Source organism: Vanessa tameamea, chromosome 26 (assembly GCF_037043105.1).
Source record: "Vanessa tameamea isolate UH-Manoa-2023 chromosome 26, ilVanTame1 primary haplotype, whole genome shotgun sequence".
Classification (NCBI taxonomy): Eukaryota; Metazoa; Arthropoda; class Insecta; order Lepidoptera; family Nymphalidae; genus Vanessa; species Vanessa tameamea.
This window is the reverse complement of record NC_087334.1, coordinates 4,680,371-4,701,018: the sequence shown is the minus strand read 5'-3', so window position 1 is coordinate 4,701,018 and position 20,648 is coordinate 4,680,371. Positions and strand designations below refer to the sequence as shown.

The 20,648-nt window shown below is 33.8% G+C and overlaps 2 protein-coding genes across 12 annotated transcripts in view; one reads left to right on the top strand and one right to left on the bottom strand.

The window, feature by feature from the left end:
* LOC113393472 (catenin delta-2) overlaps window positions 1–1,895 on the bottom strand; it is a 72,451-nt gene extending 70,556 nt beyond the window's left edge. For both annotated transcript variants that reach the window (XM_026630363.2, XM_064219067.1), the window contains exon 1: window positions 1,502–1,895. The gene's annotated coding sequence lies outside the window, so the exon portion shown is untranslated. The remainder of the gene's footprint in view (window positions 1–1,501) is intronic.
* A 1,411-nt stretch (window positions 1,896–3,306) lies between these two features.
* LOC113393100 (collagen alpha-1(I) chain-like) lies at window positions 3,307–20,297 on the top strand. Of its 10 annotated transcripts, none has more exons than XM_064219201.1 (20): window positions 3,307–3,544; window positions 6,804–6,899; window positions 7,109–7,288; window positions 8,944–9,074; window positions 9,205–9,369; window positions 10,607–10,735; window positions 10,867–11,253; window positions 11,463–11,586; window positions 11,831–12,480; window positions 12,557–12,665; window positions 12,747–12,865; window positions 13,126–13,297; window positions 13,580–13,678; window positions 14,366–14,476; window positions 15,421–15,579; window positions 16,112–16,226; window positions 16,409–16,545; window positions 16,982–17,196; window positions 17,301–17,634; window positions 17,713–20,297. In XM_064219201.1, exons 2-20 carry the CDS (start codon window positions 6,830–6,832, stop codon window positions 18,483–18,485), a joined length of 4,179 nt encoding a protein of 1,392 aa, XP_064075271.1. In that variant the 5' UTR covers window positions 3,307–3,544; window positions 6,804–6,829; the 3' UTR covers window positions 18,486–20,297. The 10 variants fall into 10 exon arrangements, with proteins under 10 accessions (XP_064075271.1, XP_064075273.1, XP_064075272.1 ...); XM_064219203.1 differs by lacking the exon at window positions 3,307–3,544 and adding an exon at window positions 3,614–3,761; XM_064219202.1 differs by lacking the exon at window positions 3,307–3,544 and adding an exon at window positions 3,769–4,105.
* Window positions 20,298–20,648: the final 351 nt, after the last annotated feature.

The following is a 20,648-nucleotide window of genomic DNA, read 5'->3' as shown; positions in this document are numbered from 1 at the left end:
CTGTATTCTTTCTTCTCTGGTTCAAGTTATGAGTAACAACCCATTAAAAAGGAGAATGTAATTTTGTTCAGATGTCTGATATTGACTTAATATTTTAATTTACAAAACAATTCCACACAAATGCCTATTAAAAGAAATCCATTCTGAAACCCATGACGAATAGCAACCTTAATATCAATCTTAATAATAAATGCTCCATTCTTTTGGAGTTAAATAGATTTATTGACAAAATTTTCCAATTAAATATTACATTATGTCCCTAATCTACTATAAACCAACATTATATATGATAAGTATTTATCTTTTTGAATTGAAATAATTTCCTTGCATGAAGCATGCATATAAATCCTTTACATACTTATCAAAAGTTCATAGAAAATTGTAAAATCTTTACAAGTGTTGTCAAATTTTATAATGTAATGACAACTTTTTGAATAAAAACTATTATATTCCAATTAAGCTTTGCTAGGAGTTTACTAACCAACCTTTGCATGTTGCATGCTTTACTACAAGAATGTCTGTTCAATACCCACTATAAAATAATTTAAATATTCCATTGTGCCGATTAAAATAAATGTATACATTTAATCACTTATGTAATACAAACATATTATACAATGTATACAAATTTATGTAAGGAAATAGAAGAAGTGTATGAAAATTAATCAAAGAACAAGAAGAATGAAGACAAGCACTAAGTATTCAATTTACAAACTCTTATTAATGTTGTTTGATTTTTTTTTGCTCAAATGATCCTCCTAATAAATGATATATTTATTGAGCTTAAGAGACATTACATATACCAGTTACTTATCTATAAGGATTTAAATGACTAAATTATAAAATGTCTTTTCTTAGGTTGGTAAAATAAATGTTTCAATAGTTTAGGATACAAAAATGTGACATTATAGTACTTGTCATTACTATACAAATTATTATGTTGAGTAAAATATAAGCATCTTAATAAATTACATAACTGAAAAGAAACACAGGTGTATATTCATTTGAAACAAACACCAATAACATTTACTATTAAATAATATAAGAAAAGATAAACAGTAATATAACATGCATATAGACATCAGGTTAAATGTGTTTTTAAAAAAATATACTTTTCTATAAGTATTTAATAATAATTTAATTTTTATTAAGAAAAACTACAGTAAATTAGTATTATGATCGTTTTTTAGTAATAGGTACTAAATGTAAGAGGTATATATCTTTTAAAGATTTCTTTTATAAACTTTTTCTTATATTTTAATAAATACTGTATTTATAATATCTGACTGTCAATAAGTCATAATATTAAATTTAATGAGACATTATTTTTTTAACAACACAAATGAGACTGATAAGAACACCTTCACATATAAAGTATAAGAGAACTTATAGAAGTGACTGCCCGATAAGCTCACAAAGTCCATCTTAAGGGGTCAATACTCATGTAGAACACAATATTATCGCCAGTATAAACGTAAATACCACTGATATGAGCACTTACCGAAAATGGCTTCAAACATCCAATTCCTATCGACTGAACACTCAACACTTAGCGCTATATTATAAACGGAACGTGAGATTTGTTTTTACGGCAATAGTTTCCCGTATGAATGCACTTTCCAACAGCTTTTACTATCACACGGCCCCTACTATACGCAAGTAGTACAAGCATGAAAAATACTTGATGACTGACGTACGTACTCTACGCACAGGGAGCGGTCCAAATGTAATCGCCGGTGTACACATACAGTTATCAATATCTCTAATCCACTCATATAGCATGAAACAGTCTCACTCAATTCAATCCATATATAACGATTTTAACACAAACTACTAAAAATTTAATACACGACAACGAAGCGAAATCTATCGTTGCCCCTCCTCCCTTCACCGTGAAATAATCATAGACAATGTATTTTTTTTCTAATGCCAAACTCAATGGATATCAAAATGCAATTATGTTTTATAATTTGATAGTAACAAGAAAAATACATAGTAGAAAAATAATATGGATATCATTTTATACCTTCAACATGATGTCAAATTGTATCAGACTTATATTTATGTGATTGTTTCAGTTTCATTTTATAATAAATAATACATGGATTAATATATTCTTTAAAATCCTAAAAATACAGTCAAAATAAAAACTAAAAAAATATGTGAAATATTTTCGGTAATTTGTTATTACCGTTTATTTTTAATTTGTAATACAATTCACTTCAATGTTTTGAAATACTTGTAATATCGTAAACAAAACTAAACTAAAAAATATGTAATGTTAAAAATGTATAAATTTTGTTAATTTAAATAAATTTAATAATTTTAAAAATATTTAAAGGTATATGAAGAGGCATTAAAGGCAACCAAAGTGGTAAGTTTTGTGAACAGTGGCTATCAATGTCAATTATTCTTTTATTATCTATGATTTTTCACGAATGACATTTATAAATGTCATGCAGGCTTTAAAAATATATTTGGGTCGTAATATTATATTCTTGTTTAATTGTACATCAGTAAAATTATCTTTTTTTTGTAATTTTAATAATACGACAAGTAAATTCATACAACTACGTAAAAGCTATACATTTTTAAAATAACTTATTATAGAAGTAGCCATATTGAATTAATTACTTATTTAGAATTTAGAAAGCATAGACAACTTCACTCGTTAAATTATTTTAATGTATATAGTTTTATTATATTATTTATCTAAAATATATTTCATATGTGGCTATTATTATAAAAATTAACTTTATTTATCATATAAAAATCTTATATTAATTTTGGAAATAATTATTTGTCTCCGACGTTCGGATACTCGACTTGATTTATTTAAAAATATATATTTCTTTATTTTAATCATTAATTTTATATTAATCTTTAAATATTTTTATACCACATATACATTTATTTTTACATTTATCAATAATTTTAAATAGTCAGACTTTTTTTATTCAATTTATATTACATATAATAAATTAATAATCTAATACACGATATTTAAGGCTTATATTCTATTATTAATTCATTCATTTAAAGGATTTTTTAATAAATATGACTTAAATTTTATTAAAAATAATGTCAATTACTTCTTTATTATAGCTACAATAATCCAAACATACGTTAAAATATCAAACTTTATACAATAATTACATAAAAAGCTACATTTAAATCAAAATAATACTATTAATTAAAATAAAAATATATAATTCAGCTCAAGTTGTGAATCTAAATTGAGTATATTGATTTAAAAAATTTAGTTTGCTGGTGCGCGTTATCGAACGTATATCTCACTATTCTCGCACTTTTGTTGTTTTTGTGTAGAAAAGGAAATTTGTGAGTGAGAAGTATCCATCCCATGTGTATTGGTGTACATATATTATGTATGTTGTGTTGTGTGTGCGTGGTGATTTGTGTTATATGCTGATAGAAAGAAATTAATAAATGAGTATATTTTAACGATGAAGTTTACATAAATGTGAAGAATCACCGTGTTTTGTGTTATCAAGTGATAGAAAATCCGTCAGGAGGCGGTAATCATGTACGTTTATTCGCTATTTGTGGATTCTGGATCTCGTCTCGTCGATGTACCATAAACAAAAATGTCAGCGATCCCGATTTTTTGTTTCTCGCTGCATACCCCTCGTTATACCTTAATTAGATCACACGAATGATATAAATTAATGTTAGACGCTTTCTCTGAAGGTGTCGTCTTGTCCAAACAGCGTGTTTAAAGTATTAAATCGGCCATAATAAACGTGCGTTAAGTGTGCTTCGCGCCTGTCTACACCCGATCTATCTCATTGTTTATGTATGGAGAGTAAACCTGGAATTTTTATTGCGTTTCGCGGTGAAGTTTAGTTTTAATTAAATATCTGGATATAATCGAGGTTTGTGACGGCCGGTCGTGGTGGAGGGGCCGCGGGCGCTGCGAGCGTCTTCGCGACCGCCAAGGTTCTTTAAGATCTCTATTTATAATAATCTTTCGATCGCTTGCTGCAGCATAATGACATTCTTGTAATGAAGTGCCGTTCCGTGGATTTGTGGGACATGTGCCAATTATTGCGCCCGTGACGAAAGGCCCGCGGATCATTTTGTATTTGTATGTATACAATTTTTTAATAGGTCTGTTTACTTACGAACATGAATGGTGAACACTTGTTATTACTGTCACATTTTCAACAATTCACGTAAGTTTCTGTAGTTAGAACTGATATATTATATGACAGTGCCACTGGTCTAAAATAGTAATTCACTTAGGAATTAAAACAAGTTTGAATTGAATACTGATAGGTTCAATATATAGCAAAATGATAAAGATTTAAAATGCTTTTTTTTTTATAGTGACAAATTTGTTTACATAAATGATAATTTAATGTTTAACATATTATTTACAAACAAAAATATTTAATTGAACTAAATTTGTCTTGCAAATAACTTATCAATATTTAAATATTGACAATTAGTTTTAGTTTCAAGTTTGTGTTTTAATCTGATATGAACAAAGATAAATAATATGAATGACAGATGCTTATAAAACATTTATTACAACACTATCTTAGAACGCTTATTAGGCTAGTTAGGTGAATCAATAGCAGAAACACATCAATAATGAGATAAAACTTTAAATTAAAATAGTTAAATGAATCAATATGCCATTAAAATATCAAAAGATTTGGTTCAGGATACAAAATGACTAATACATTCTTAATATATATTTGATTTGCCAATATTTGTGTTTAAATGTCATTTGGTTCACACATAAAGTCAAAAATATAACAATTTACCAGAACATTATGGCAGTTTTATGTAAATTATAAGTTCATAAAAATTTATTTTATATAAATTTTTCAATTGATATATTTATTTATATGAATTCTTTTGCTTTTCATAATATCTCTGTTAAAACTAAATCATATAAAAAAATTTACATATATATTTTCTGTTAAAGTAAAGCAAATGTGTTTCTACCACTTACTCTTAATATTATAGCTCTACTTATGTATTATTTTTACTTTATTTATCATAAATTTGGGGTAAATTTTTACATTAAAATATATTTAGTATCTAATGAAATAAAAGCTTGATTACATATTTCTAATTTTCATAAATTCTTTGTTATTTAATTGTTATTTATATTACATTTCAAAATTGAATAGTAAACGGAAATATAGGCAAAAAAAAGTAATTCTATTTAACTAAATATGATTCATAATGGAAGAAACATAACAGTTTTACACAAGTATAATATATTATATAAATATTCATTAAGAATTAGTATAAAAAATTGATAGTCGGATAAATTTTTCAACATTTAATCTACTTTGTCTGAGTTTAGCGTATAAGGATTATATTGATGTGTTATATTTACTTGCTATTAAAAATAGCTTTGAATTACTATCTGTAGATCCATGCACATAGAATTTGGTTTATGACAAAAAGCCCTTCTACATTTTATATGATTAGAATTTATTTATATAATTACGAGGCAGGGATAAGGAAGTGTAGAGACCATTGGACAGCAATGCAATATTTTGATTCCACAGAGTCTCATGCTTTTCAATATTTGTCATATATTTAATATATGACAAAATATTATATAATAGTCTTGTTGACATTCTCGTTGATATTATCCGTTTCAAATGTCAAAATCTATTCAGTGGGTTTCCTGTGACAGACAGACAGACTTTGTGTTGACTATCTGTCAACACTGACAGAGTAAGTTTTGTATTAAATGATATACTCGACGACCTCCGTGGTCGAGTAGTGTGTACACTGGTTTTCATGGGTACGATACTCTGAGGTCCCGGGTTCGATTTCCGGCCGAGTTGATGTAGAAAAAGTTCATTAATTTTCTATGTTGTCTTGGGTCTGGGTGTTTGTGGTACCGTCGTTACTTCTGATTTTCCATAACACTAGTGCTTTAGCTACTTATATTGGGATCAGAGTAATGTATGTGATGTTGTCCAATATTTATTTATTCATTTCTTTATTTATATTTGAATGAAATTTGTATCACAATCTTTATACACATTTTAACACAAACTCAACAATTTCCCAAAACTTTTGTAAATTAATTGGTTATTTTTGGTAAAATAAAATCAGTTATTTAAAATTAATATATTAAAATAGTGATTTTAATGGAAAATAAAATTTCAAACAGTAAAAGTAATTGAAATTAAAAGTATTTATATAATAGGGGTTAGGTAAAATATTAGTAGTTTTTTGACTTAATATTAAATTAACCTTTTCGTATTTGTTTCATAACTATTAATAAAAATTTAAAATTCATATTTTAGAACAGACATTACTACCATAATTATGTGCATTTAAATTTTTTACTTCTATTAAATTCTTTAAATAAATATAATTCAGTTCTGTTCTTCAGTTCCTGTTATTCAGTCCTTGAAGGGAGACGAGACATGTTTATGCTGCAGTGGGAAATTTGTAACATATGTAGAATATATTACGTAGGAATATAATCTTTTATATAAGAATAAACAATTAGAAGGTACAGGTTTTGACTTATCAATGTTTGTATGTATATGTATGTTATCATATGAGTACCAACATAAAAAAGAGACAATTTTATTTTTATTTTACTGAGTTTAATCTTTAATTTAGTCTTTAACAATAAAAATTTAATAAAAAACATAAAGGAAACAAAACAAAACAATTGACATAAAAATTATATTAACTTTAAATGAAAAATTCCAGGACTCCATATACATTAACAAGGTTGTATTCAATTTTTTGTTATTTTATTTAAGTCTGTTATTATGAGAATTTGTTTTATACAGTCAAGTTGGCGAAGGCACGTAGGGGAATGATCAAGGAGAAGGAGAAAGGCGGGGGTGCCCGCCTTAAAGACGAACCTAATGATCCTGCCGAACCTGGTATTTATTATAATTAATTGTTACTTGGGAGATTTTTCATGCAAATTCTATATGAAATTTGCTTTAGCTAAATAATTATTTTTATTTGCATAAAAATATATTGTTATCATAAAATTATAAGTTATATATTGCCAATATTTTAATTGGTGTTTGAAATAATTGTAATTTATTTCATTATATTATTTGCAATATATCTTTAATTTCTTCAGGTCACGGATCTCGTCCACCGTCCGCGTCTTTGCCGACACCAGCGGCACTAAAAAAGGAACCGGACGAACCGGCACATAGAGTTAAAATGGAACCACACAGCCAAGGCGGCGAGGACTCTAACGCCGACCTTGGTGTCGACGGTATTAAGACTGAAATTGACGGCCTCATGGATAGTGATGGTAAGTGTGAAGGATCATAGGTGCGGATAATATTTTCTGATTGCTCATTCCATTCTCTTGGCTCAAATCGGATTGAACAGTACACTTTGGCACAAAGCTACGAACATCTATTTGTAGATTAGCGATTTAACGCTAATTTACAAATATAAGCTTAAAATACTTTAATATTGGAGAAATAAATCGAAGATTCTTAGTGTTTTGACGTCAAATCTAATACTATGGAGAGGAGAAAAAGGGCAGCATACGAATAATACGAAGATGGCATAGCGATGTTTTTAGGATTAGGGTGGTGTAGGTTTCGAAGGTCACGTACCCTTTAAATAAATTTGATTTGCAGTTATTACAATCACGAAAGCAACGGTCACATAAATTACATTAAAAGTGGCGTCCGAAAAATTAAGTTATATTTTTTATTTCACTTCATTTATATTGACATTTAAAATTACGATGGTAAAAATCGAAAACTGTCCTAATATATTTATGTTTTGTATTTTAGAGCTAGTGGATAATACACTGCAATTAAGTTAGAATATTTTTTGTAAAAGAGTTTAAGAGTACTTTGAATCGTAGGTAAAGTGAACTTACGCTATTGGACTATCCAATGCCCAACAATATTAGTGGGATTTAGTAATGATTAACATTTTAAATGTAGTTCTTATAACCCCCACTACCTCCACCTCCTAGCCCCCCACCTCCCCCCTCTGTCTCTCTGATCTTTGACAAGATTTTTTTTTAAATTACTAATCGTGTTTCGGAAATTATGTCCAAAATAACTCTCATTGTATATGATTATTTTCATTAGATATATGTGATTTTAATTATCTATTAGATAATCACCAATAACAGGTAAAACCCCAAGCGAGTGAGTGATAGTCGGCATTGATATTATATAGATTAAAATGCATTAGTATTGACACAATGCATTAATGTCTTACCCTTATTACCTTAGCCTTAAGAACTTAGGTTTATCGTATTGTATAATAGATGCTAACCTCTGACCAAAAAAGGAGCTAACGACTTTTATAATTGCTTTTCGTTTTCTTAATTAATTTAAATATGTACTAGAACTATAAAACACGCCATGTTTCAGTTTATATCAATGCCAACCAGGTCATTTCATTTATATAGGCAATTTAAACTATCAGTTTATTTAAAAATATATTATAAATATATTGATTCGATAAGTACTGTAATGGTGATGATGTTGATATTCACATTCGCGATAATACAAGTACATTGTGTATTTCCACTCTCGTAGTCCAATGAAACAGCGAACTCGATACGAGCGGAAAGGGTGCAGGCGTAGCCGTTGGTTGGCTTTACGTACATTTCGAGGCGAGAGTGTAAACACGCAATGTTTATTTCCCCCTCATAGTTGCCCCGATAATTTGAACCCAGGACCTTATAAGCTAGCCATTAGTCACGAGTCGGAAGTCATGGGATATAAAATGACTATATTAAACATCTTAATAGAATAAGATCATAACTTCAATACGCAGCATATTGAAAAATATTGGGATTACAACCAGTCCCAGTAGTGAAAATCCATATAAGTAGATATAAGTAGAATCATCTTATGTGTCAATGTAAAACCAGGCATTCGTTGGTTTTTTATGCTGTAATTAGTTTTTTATTTCATTGTTAATTTTTTTAAGGTGACCCCACAAAGTCTCCGCAATGTGAACTTGGCGGCCCCGGATCACTGAAGTCAGAACGACTCTCATCCGATTCAAATGACATTATTGATCCACAAACTGGTCTCCGAGGATCGGCTGGAAATTTGCAGGTATATAATGCAAACATTAAAAATATTGTATCGAAAGCCAATGGAACATCTGATCTTCTGGGTGGTAGTTATCAGCTGTCACTTTATATCATAATCAGTGTTTTAATTTTTACTTTATTTTTATTATTAGGATGGTAATCAAAACTGCCGCAATCCAAATGGCCCAGAGAACATGGGCTCATGTCGTATGGGCAATACGGGCCCTATGGGGCCTGGAGTGTCCATGGGGCCAATGTCGAGCGAGGCGCAGTCATTGCCTTCCAATGTCATCAGCAAACAGTCTGGGAGTATGGAGGTAACATTAAGAAAATATATATAATTTTCATTCGAAATATATTTAAAAAGATGATTTAACCGTCAAGTTGGTTAACTTTTGGTGAGACCTTGGGCAAGCCTAAATTTGCGTAGGTACCACCACTCATCATATCTACCGCCGAGCATCAGCACTTATTGTTATGCTCCGGTGAATGTTAAGTGAGCCAGCGTAACTACAGGCGCAATGGACCCATGGTTCCCAAGGTTGATAGCACATTGGTGATATAAGCAAGGGTTAAAACTTCTTTCGGCGAAAATGTCTATGGGTGGCGGTGATCACTTACCGACAGGTGTCCCAAGTGCAGGATCGCTTACTTTTTAAATATATATTTTTTTTATGGATGGTAATTTTCGATATTATATAAAAGAAAAAAGATTTTTTACAGAAAGTATATTCCGCCAATTGCACCAACTAGGCGTCTATCTTTATATACATGATGGTGCCAAAAAAAAAAATACCTTAACTATGTATCATGTTACTTAAATTTTTTTTAATGGACAATATATTTATTTAAAAGGTTATTGGATTATATTTTTGGCTGTATAGGATGAGATGCACGTCGTATGATCGAAGTGAAGCAATAAACACATGTTTCAATTGTTTTGTTTTGTAAATGCAATGACACGTAATTGCGTAGGCAACGCATAGTCCTTACGATTTCTCTCATCGAAATCTTTGTTGAATTCGTGTATTTACTTAGTTGCGTGTGAGTGTGATGGACCGGCTAAACAGCATCAAGGAGGTTATATATGTATATATTTTTGAACATAATTAAATTTAAAATATGTTTTTATTAATTGATTTAATACTTTCTTTACTATTATGTAAAACTTTATACGTAATCATAATGTAACACGTTAATTGTATCCTTAAAAGAAAATAAATTTGAAATTATTATTTTTATAACATTTTTTTTAATATACATAATCTATAATTTAAATAAATAAATAATATTAGTTTTACTGTATATATAAATGATGTATTAACAGTCCAAATTACAAACTGATTTATTTTTCAAATTATGTATTGCTTTATATACTAACCAGTTATATTATTTATATTAATGTAATACCATGACGGCAGTACTGTTTAAATTGAATAATTTAATTTCCGACTAATTTACGTATGACGCATAAAAGTCTTCATGGTCGTTTAATAGTGTTATTATTAAAATTAAAAAAGTACGATTCAAATAGTTCTTTTCGTATCCACCCAGCAGCAGAGTCAAATCTTCGTTTTCTCAACGCTACTCGCAAACAAAGGCGCCGAGGCCGTCATTTCAGGACAGCACCATTCCATCATCGCCTACCATTGTGCTCAGCCTGGCACTAAAAAGTATCTTGAGGTAGGTTATATAATAATAATTATATAAATTAATTATATATATATGCGTGTGTGTGTGTTTATAGTTTACTTTTATATTGTAAATAAAATAAATTTGATTTTAATAGCTTTTTATTAATATTTTCATTATAGAAACATCCTTTGAAAATGGGCCAGTTTAATAAACAAAATCCAGCACAATGGCTCAATAATCTTGCTATGGCTAAGAATCGAGGCGGAATGCGTGGAGGGCCAAATATGATGGGTGGACCGAATCAAATGGGCCACATGATGGGTGGTCCTATGGGACCGAATATGGGTCCCATGGGCCACGGCGGAATGGGCCACATGGGTCCCAACATGATGGGCCCGAATCGTATGGGTGGACCCGGAAATCAAATAATGATGATGAAAGGAGGGCCTGGACAAATGGGGCAGATGGGTCCGGGCATGGGTCCGATGGATGGGTTTCCAGGGGGCACCCCGTCCTGTGGTGTCATGGACGGCCTCGGTGCTGATGGTGAAATGCCCTGGGACACCGTGAGTATTTATCTCCAACATTTTTGTTATTGTTTTATTTATATAATAATTGAAAAATATAGTATTTCAAATTAAAACAATTTATTTTAAAATCTAATGAGATAACTTTATATAAGCTACTAACATTTTCTATTGGATTAAAATATAATAAACTGAATTTCTAGTTGAATTTAACACGCTTGACGCTTGACACGCATCTTTTATTGCAGAAAAACCCCTCCGTAATGTCGAATGGCATGTCTAACGGTCCTTCACAAATGCCGGCCTGCTCTGAAGCAGGCGGTGATAATAACTCTGGAGATAATAATCTTTCTTGCCAGTCCGGTCCAAAAGGTGAATATCAGTATGTGCTATATAAATGAAACATGATTTTTAAATGTAATATAGAATATTCTTATTTCATTTTATGGAATAAAATGATCTTTTTAAAAAAATAATGTAACTTTTTTTATGTTTTATTAAAAATGTAATGTAGTGGGTTTTGTTGACCTTGGATATTTCAGTAAAAATACGTGATCAAGTCGACAGACTCGTACGCAGTCAATGATGGTGTTAAAGAATGTTTTTCCATGTTCAGCTCTAGTTTCGTCCGCAGGCGTTAAGATACCTGACGAGAATCTGACGCCGCAGCAGCGAGCACATCGCGAAGAACAACTCGCGACCATACGCAAGATGCAACAAATTCTATTCCCAGAGAGTGGAAGCAACCCCAACCAGCCAAACGATGGCTCACAACCACCCTCTGACATAAATCCACCCAACTCAACTGCAAATATGAACATGTCTTTCCCTCCAATGTCTGCTCATGGACCGATGGGATCTGGACCAAATGGACCCATGGTATCAATGCAGAGTAGTATGAGTAGTGGACCTAATTGCACAATGTCTGGACCTATGGGCCCAAACGGTCCGATGGGACCCGGTCCTATGGGCCCAGGTGGTCCGATGGGTCCCAATGGACCTATGGGAGGTCCTATGGGTAATATGGGTGGTCCTGGAATGGGAATGGGTGGTCATGGATCTATGGGACCTAATGGGATGATGGGTCCTAACGGTCCAATGATGGGTGGAATGGGACCTAATGGACCGATGGGACCAAATGGACCCATGGGGCCCATGGGGCCATGTGGAATGAAAGGCATCAGAGGTGCGTGTGGTGGACCAGATATGAAATCTGGGATGTGTACAGACATGCATATGGGTAGAGGATGCGGTGGGCCTATGGGTGTAAGTATTTTTGACTTGATTTTTAAACTGCAAACTGAAATAAAAACAACTGTATAAATATATGATTTTATTTTAGCGTATGCCAAACCCTATGGGTGGTATGGGCGGACCTAAACCTTGTATGATGGGTGGACCGCACATGGGGCCAAGGATGATGCCAGGGCCAAATCTGAATACTATGAATGGTAAATTGTAATTTTAATTGATTAATATTAAAAATATGTTTCGGGAAACATTCCACGTAAGGTATTCTTTTCTACTTATAGGTGGTATAATGATGGAAGGTGGTATGATGGGGGGCATGGTCCCCCACGGAGACTGCGGACCTGACCATCACATGTCCGTCAACGGACCCATGTGCGACGAATACGGACGCGGCAGAAATGTGAGTGAAAGAACCAATCAACTGATTAACATTTCATGACTTCGAATGAATTATTAAAGATGACATTGCTTTTCGAACTTTGTATAGTGTTTCTTAAAACATTCTATTTGATATTGCTACAAGTAAAATTATGTTTCATACAAAAGTGGGTAATGTAGTACTGTTCAACGCGGTAGGTGGTTTCGAAAGATAACTGTGTTTGGCATAATTGTGCATATAAGTTAAAGTGATATTGAAATGAAGAAATGTGTTGTAAGCAGATGGGCCCGGGCGACCCCGGCGGGCTGGGTCCGGGGCTGGGCGCGGGGATGGCGGGGCTGGGCGCGGGGCACAAGTCGGCGCGCAGCCCCAAGTCCCCGCCCGGAGACATCGACTGGCAGAAGCTGCACCATCAGTTCTTTGACGACAACAAGAACATGGACAACGAACTCGGTGAGGATTCGCCTTTTTTTATCAATAGAAAATAATGCTCTCACATCTGCAATTGCTTTCATTACCAATGCACTGGCAAATAAAAAAAATTTATTAATAATCTGCCATAATTACGCCCATATTTATCTTATTGGCATTGGTAACATTTTTGTTTGGTTCCACCAAACTGGTGTACACCAGTATTTTTTTATATAAAAAATATGCTAGGAAGTACAGGATGCTAGTTATTTTCTAAAATATGTATTGAATGTTAAGTTAACTGATGATCTGTGATACAAACAGGTACGCAAGTGAAGTCTCCGTGCTCAGAGCGCGGCGGGTGCCTGCCGCCGCCGCCCTACGGCGCCTCGCCCTTACACCGCTCAGCCTCCGTGCCTATCGGTATGTTATCATGTGAGGTCAAAAGTTAAATTAATGAATTCTAAAACTAATTCTAAAACTGTGACATATGTACCTAATATTATTAACGATTTATTTTTGGTCGCTTTGCATTAAGTGGTTTCATTAAATTTTTATGTATCATTTATCAGGATATATGAGTAATGAAAAGTGTAAAATGTTAAGTTCGTTGGTTATAGATATGTGTATATCAAAAATTTGTTTATGGTACTCCTCTTGTCGTTGCGAGGGACAATAGTATGGAATATGCGTAGAGTGTAGGAAACTGATATGTTCAATAGCTGCTTGTTAACGTTGAACATAGTTCATAGAGCTTTAACGTCTGTAAATGTATCGCCGGGTCATAAATTATGATGATAATTATGAAAATACATATTTCATATTTTCATACAACATAGATATTACTTTTTTTTTAAAAGAGTAGTAGCATTTTTTTAGGAATTACTAATATTCGTATTGACCCCTCCAATTGAGCTTAAATCTTGTACTAGGAGTGACAATATTGGAATATTGTCGTATAGGGTCAGGATCGAACCTAGGACTTTTTACATCTAGGCGCTAGCTAGGCAGCCCGTAAACCATTGTGTTATTGACGCCATTTATTACAGATAAAAACTTAAAATTGTAAATATTACACCTATTTTATAATGATTATTTACACCCCAACAGCCACGCAGTCTCCGTCTCAGGGCGCGGTGATGCCGATGTCGGCGGAGGCGTCCCGCGCCGGCTCGGCGCTCAGCAGCCCCGCGCACTGCAAGCAGAAGTCCGACGCGCCAGGTCGGTACACACGCCTCGTACTGCACGCACGCACACTTCACTCCATACATCAACACACACGCTCGTATAACAAAGAAATATAAAAAAAAAAAACAAAACAAAAAAAGGTGTGTGATTCGAGTGGAATGACATAGTATGTGATGACAATTTAACATATTCAAAACTATATTTTGTAAAGGCATTCTTTCCTTATAGCAATATTGAAAGAATAAAATGATTCATTAATTAATTTAATTACTATTTCATCAGTGAATAATTTGCCATGTAATATGTTCATAATATTTATTTAAGATGATATATATAAATTAATCGTAGCGATCGGATGTCATGAGTAAACAAAATAGAGTCTATTGACACAATCAAACCCAGGTTATAGAATAAATTCACTTACAAAGTTAAATTGTTGTTAAATTATTACAAATTGAATGTAATATTTTTTTTTGCAAAGATCTAGAATATAAATGTTCTAAAAGTTATATTCAAGGTGATAAAATGTTAAATAACCAGTATGTCTACCGAATGTTTTCATTTGTTATTCACACACGCTCAGAAAATACCACACGCACAGCACACAAGAATCACATTTACAATAAAAAGTAGAAGCCATAGAAGTAGAAATGCATGTTGTTATTTTATCTGTGTTAGACATTTTCCCAACCACAATATTTCTTTGAAGCATTTTTTTTATTATTGATCATTGAGTTTGGTTTGAAGTGCATTTGATTTAATTTTTTTTTTCTGTAGTTGTAATGCGTATTTTTTGTTTTCCCCCCTTCCCCGCAAAACGCTTGACCGCTTGAAATCCCAACGTGTGGTGAAATAACAACGTCAAATCGTTAAACAATATCGAAACACTGATACGCGATACTGGACCAAACACTACACGACACATGACATATTATTGGCCTCGAACGACACGTTGGACAAATGTTGGCCATATAAAGAGATATTAGAGAAATTGGACGATGGTGTTTTCGTCCGTACGCTCCAATGTTTGGCGGCGCAGCAACAGAAGAACCAACAGGGCGGATCGCATTCGAAGGAACCGAGTTTGATGCCCGTGCCATCTCCGCAACAAATATCGTATCTCAACCAGTTTGAAGGTAACTAGATTAAAAGGCCGTTGAAGGAAATAATTGAAAAAAAAAGAATATAAAGAAGGTGTGCTGGAAAAAATATTTAAATTATTTTCGTTCACGGCTAAAAGTTTGTGTTATGTGAAGACGCTTTTTTTTGTGTTATGCTGTATTTAAACACATGGAAAGTTGGCCAATGTATTTTGTACAATCCTTATGAGAATAAATAATAATATATTCGAAAGTAATATCCAGATTGGCCATCTTTTATACCATCAATACAATATCGACCCTTGACCCTCGGTTCCAAAGGTCAATATTACATTGATTCATGTTTGTTTAACTTTACAAAATGCAATGTGTGTTTCATTTTGGTGGTGGTTGGTGAAAATGTGCTAACATACTTTCATACTCTATGGCTAATTTGTTCTCTTTCTGTATGTACACCTCTATTGATAAAGATTATAAATTCATCTGTGTTCATGCAAATTACGACTTTATGTCTGATGTATTAAAATTCTTTTGCTAGTTTACTATAACGTATTGTTTATGCGTACAGGTCAAGAGTTAACGATACAGAAACAGCCTAACACCTCGTTGAAGGACAACGGACCGCCGTCGAACAATGGCGGACAAACACCACAATCTAATTCGAATCAAAAATCACCTGCTGGGTAAATATATTATAAATTAAAGCGATTATAGGCTAAGGCAGATTGAATTTGAGATTCTAATATATAATAAAAATATCTGGATATATTAATTTAATTTCTCAAAAAACTGAAGATTTTATAAAAAAATCGATCTTCGACCTTGTATCAGCCATGAATCGACCTTAATACGTAAACTTAACCAGCATGATGCCGGGCACACCGGAGCCGCACTCGTCCCTATCCGAGCAGCGCGCGGGCCGCTTCTCTATGGAACAGAGCCCCGGCTTCAACAACCCGCAGACGCCCACGTCGGCCGCCTCCAGCACCAAGTGCGGCCAGGGTGAGTTATATGTTCTACTCTATTTTTATACACTTTGTAAGATTTGATGATATATGTTTACCATTAGAAAAGAAATACTATGCGTTTTTTAACTCAAAATCAATACCATTCGAATCAGTAATTCATATTTTCACCATCAATACAAGAATTTAGCAGATTTAACAGCATATGTTGTCAGTGTAAAGGAAGAAAAGCCAAAGCGCCAAAATGGTACTTTAAGGAAATTAGGTTTAAGATTTTCCCTTTTAAATTTTATTCTATATAGTTAGTATAATTATTCACAGTTATGTAATAAATAACTACTGAGTTTCATGATACTTTCTAGGTGAGATCTATATTCTGAAATGGTGGTAGTTTTATAATTTAATTTAATTTTGTATGTGTGTGACGATTTTAATAGAAGTTATACAATTATATTTTTATTTATAAAATACAGACGAAAAATCCCGGCCAAGTCCATCATCGAACAGATCGAGTCAAGATAGTGCGTCAAAAACACCTCAGCGAGAGGGTCGAGAGGGCCGCGAAGGTCCTTCGCTCAGCCAGGGCCCCTACGCGCCGTCTTCCACCGCGAAAAGTAGCTGCAGTGTCGTATCCGCACCTTCACACTCTGACGACACAATGGCATCGAACACGGAGGTATTGTATGAAGTAATATTTTTTTTCTTTCAAAATAAATGTTTTAAGACCTTACTTGAATAAAGTTGCATGTAGTATATTCTTTTATGAAAATAATTAATTTACCATTTTTCTAGACGACGTTATCGGGTGGTCCAAATAGTACGAGTTTACCGGGTCCATTCCCCGGTCCATGTAGTATGAACAGGCCGGACAACATTCCCATAAATCCGAACCAAGGCCCAAATGGCCCCATGGGTACTTCCACGTCATCCTTCGACCCAATCTCGTCCCTTGCACAGATGTCGCAACAACTGACAAATACAGTGGGCGGTGGGGGCCCAGGACCTGGTGGACCCATGGGGCCTAATGGTAGTGGAATGGGACCGTTCGGTTCAGGACCACATCACATGCAACATCATCATTCTATGCATCCGCATGGACATCCTCACATGATGATGAATGATTTAGGTATGTTACTAATTTTACACAGAAAAAAAATAACATTAAAATTTATTTTGAATTCTTATTGAACCGTGTTTTACGCAGGTTGCCATATGGATAATATGGGAGGTCCAGGCATGGGCGGTCCAATGGAGGGAATGATGAGTGGTGGTGATTTTCCACCGGATATGAATCTGAGTCCGAAAATGGGTGGAGGGCCCATGGGTGGGCCGATGGGCCCGATGGGACCGGACGCCTCCATGATGGGACCGCGAATGGGTGGTGCTGGAAAAATGCCCCCTTTCAACGGTGCGAACGTTCAAGTAAAAGCCAGCGCGCCTAACACGATACAGTATTTACCGACGAGGCCACAGATGCCATGCAATACGGGTCCCAGAGGACCCCCGAGTCTCGACTTCCTGCAACGAGTCACGAACCCCATGCAAATGGATAGCAGTAAAGGTGTACAGTATTTCCCCGGTGCGAGAGGAATGGATATGGAGGGCGGTATGCGAGGCGTGATGCGGGCGCCGGGGATGCTTCGCATGCCGCACTACCCGGCGGGATTCAACTCGCCGCCAAAAATGGCGGGTGACCCGTTCGGCGGGCCGGGCCCCAACCCGATGTGCGGACCCAACTTCCGCGGCGTGAAGGGTGGCATGGGCCCCGGAAACGTGCGAATGGGAGCCGCACAGCCACTGCCCCCGTCAATGGGCGGCCCGGGGCCCGGGTTCAAGGGGCAGGGCTTCGCAGTCCCGTCCACGGCAGACCCCAACTACGCGGCGCAGTTCCACAACTTCCAGCAGCAGCTGTACGCGACGGGCAGCCGCGGCGCGCAGCCGCACCAGGGGTACCCTCCCTACCAGCCGTCCAAGTGATGACCGGCCGCCCCGCCCCGCTGCGTGCGGCCCGCCCGATGCTGATCGCCCCCGACTCCCCGGAGGCGACTTTGCGAACGTACTTAATGTATTGATAATACGCCAGTGAAACGAGAGATCAAATTATTTCGTTAGTGTCCTTAGTTAGTCCGTGTATTATTGTGAGATTTTTTCGATACCGGGAGATCGAGTTTCGTGTACTAATTTCGTTAGGTCTAATAGCATACTGATTTCGCTTTAGTTCGACGATCTAGATTTCTTGACTGAGTACGAGTTTTATTTTAGCGAATGCGGAAGTTTGTACAAATTGTACAAATTTAGATGTGTTAACGTGTAGTCTACATAATTTAAAGTACAGTTTAGGCATATTTTTGCATATGGCAATAATATAGTTTTATATATTTTTTTTATAAACAGACATGCCAGAATTTCAGTGTATTGGTTCCTTTACTTAGCTATTTTTTTATATATGATTCCTATGCACACAGATATCTAGTCAATTTTGAAATTAATGCCTGACCCTGTGGTTAAAGTGTATGTGTAACCGTTGAGTCCACAGCTTGGTCACCTTGAATTACACGGAAGTACATAATTGTTATGTTACAATATTTTTGTCCATCTTAGGTTTAGACTTTCTTTGTAGGGAAATTGGTTTAATTTAATTATTTTGGCTAAGTGGCCAGTATAGCACCTGGAAGTTAATGTACTAGTTTATTGTTTTAATGAGTATTTAATTCGTTTTGATCTGATAGCAATGTTTTTCTGTCTTCCATATCTATTAATTCAAGCGTAATATTCTTTTATTTAATTACGTTCACGTTAGAGGTTACAAGTAATTTGTTTTCTTGTGAAAAATAAACAAGTTCAAATTAGCCTTTACTTTTCATCAAAGTACTTAAATTCTGATGCCATATTATTTGCCACATTAATTTTGTTTCGTGATATTTTAAACTGTCTTATTTATTTTATTATTTCATTGAACAATGCCAATATAATTTGTAATGCTACACCTTATAGTACATAGGGCATGTAATAATGCTAGGCTAGTTAGCACATTGTGGATGTCACAGTGGCCTTTTGTAATGCCTTTTTTTACGAAGCGATGAACCCCGAGCACACGCGCATAGTTTGCTCACAAAATCTGAAATCCTTATGAGATTAAATATTAAATACACAATATAAACATGCAACGACACTCGACACATCGTTTTTCCTTATCGGGAACATAAGCCTAACTTGTGAATATGTTTATTTTACATGTAGAACAGTAAAAATAGCACAAAATATCTATTTATAGTTGGGTGACGTTGCATGTTAATATTATTACTACCTTAAGAAAAGGGCGTGGCAATCTTGCGAGAGTAAAGCACAACAGTCCAGTAAGAAACACCCGCTAGAAATTAGATAGTCTTAATTTAATTGTAATTATAATGTAAGGTAAAGAATGGTTCTTGTTTTAGGTTTAAGTGAAGAGCAATGATATAAAATAGTTTGTGTAATATTAAAGTAAATTAAGAGATGAAATTAAGATGCAAACTATTGGTTGTGATTCTGACACAATTTGTTAAGTTGTTCGTAGATTTGTCACAGAGTATTGTGGAAACTTAACTTACTTCATGATAAGGCCCTTTTATTTTTTGTTTTTTTTTTTGGACATTTTTTACTTGTCGTTCTCGTTTGTACATCGCTAACAATAATTGTACAGAGTACTTTTGGACTTAATTTAAGGCAATAAATGTATTTATTTTATAACTCGTGATGTAAGAATTTATTCTTAATTATTATAAAAAAAATATATAATATGCTTGTAAACTCATGTTTTATTTATCCAAATAACCACATTAATTAATTAAATATATATTTTTTTATAATTTAATTCATTGAAATATGATAAAATTAATAAAGTAAACAGGTTTTTTTATAAAAAACACTTGGATACTGTAATTTATTTGCCCTTATTATCTCATTGATGCAAATATTGCCGGTTTTAACAATAGTTATGTAATCAAAGATTATTTTTAAATTAAATATTTACGATACGGTACTTATTATACGCATAATAGTATTTTGTCATTAAACTAATTATTCAATGTTTTTCATGATACTCGATATATATATATAACTTTTCTAAAAACCATTATTTTATAAATAAAATAATATTTT

Coding starts and splice junctions, on each gene's coding strand:
- LOC113393100 (XM_064219196.1), top strand. CDS start 4,151: ATGGTGAACACTTGTTATTACTGTCACATTTTCAACAATTCAC. Junction 12,666..12,746: donor AAATCTGAATACTATGAATG/GTAAATTGTAAT, acceptor TTCTACTTATAG/GTGGTATAATGATGGAAGGT. Junction 17,635..17,712: donor CATGATGATGAATGATTTAG/GTATGTTACTAA, acceptor TGTTTTACGCAG/GTTGCCATATGGATAATATG.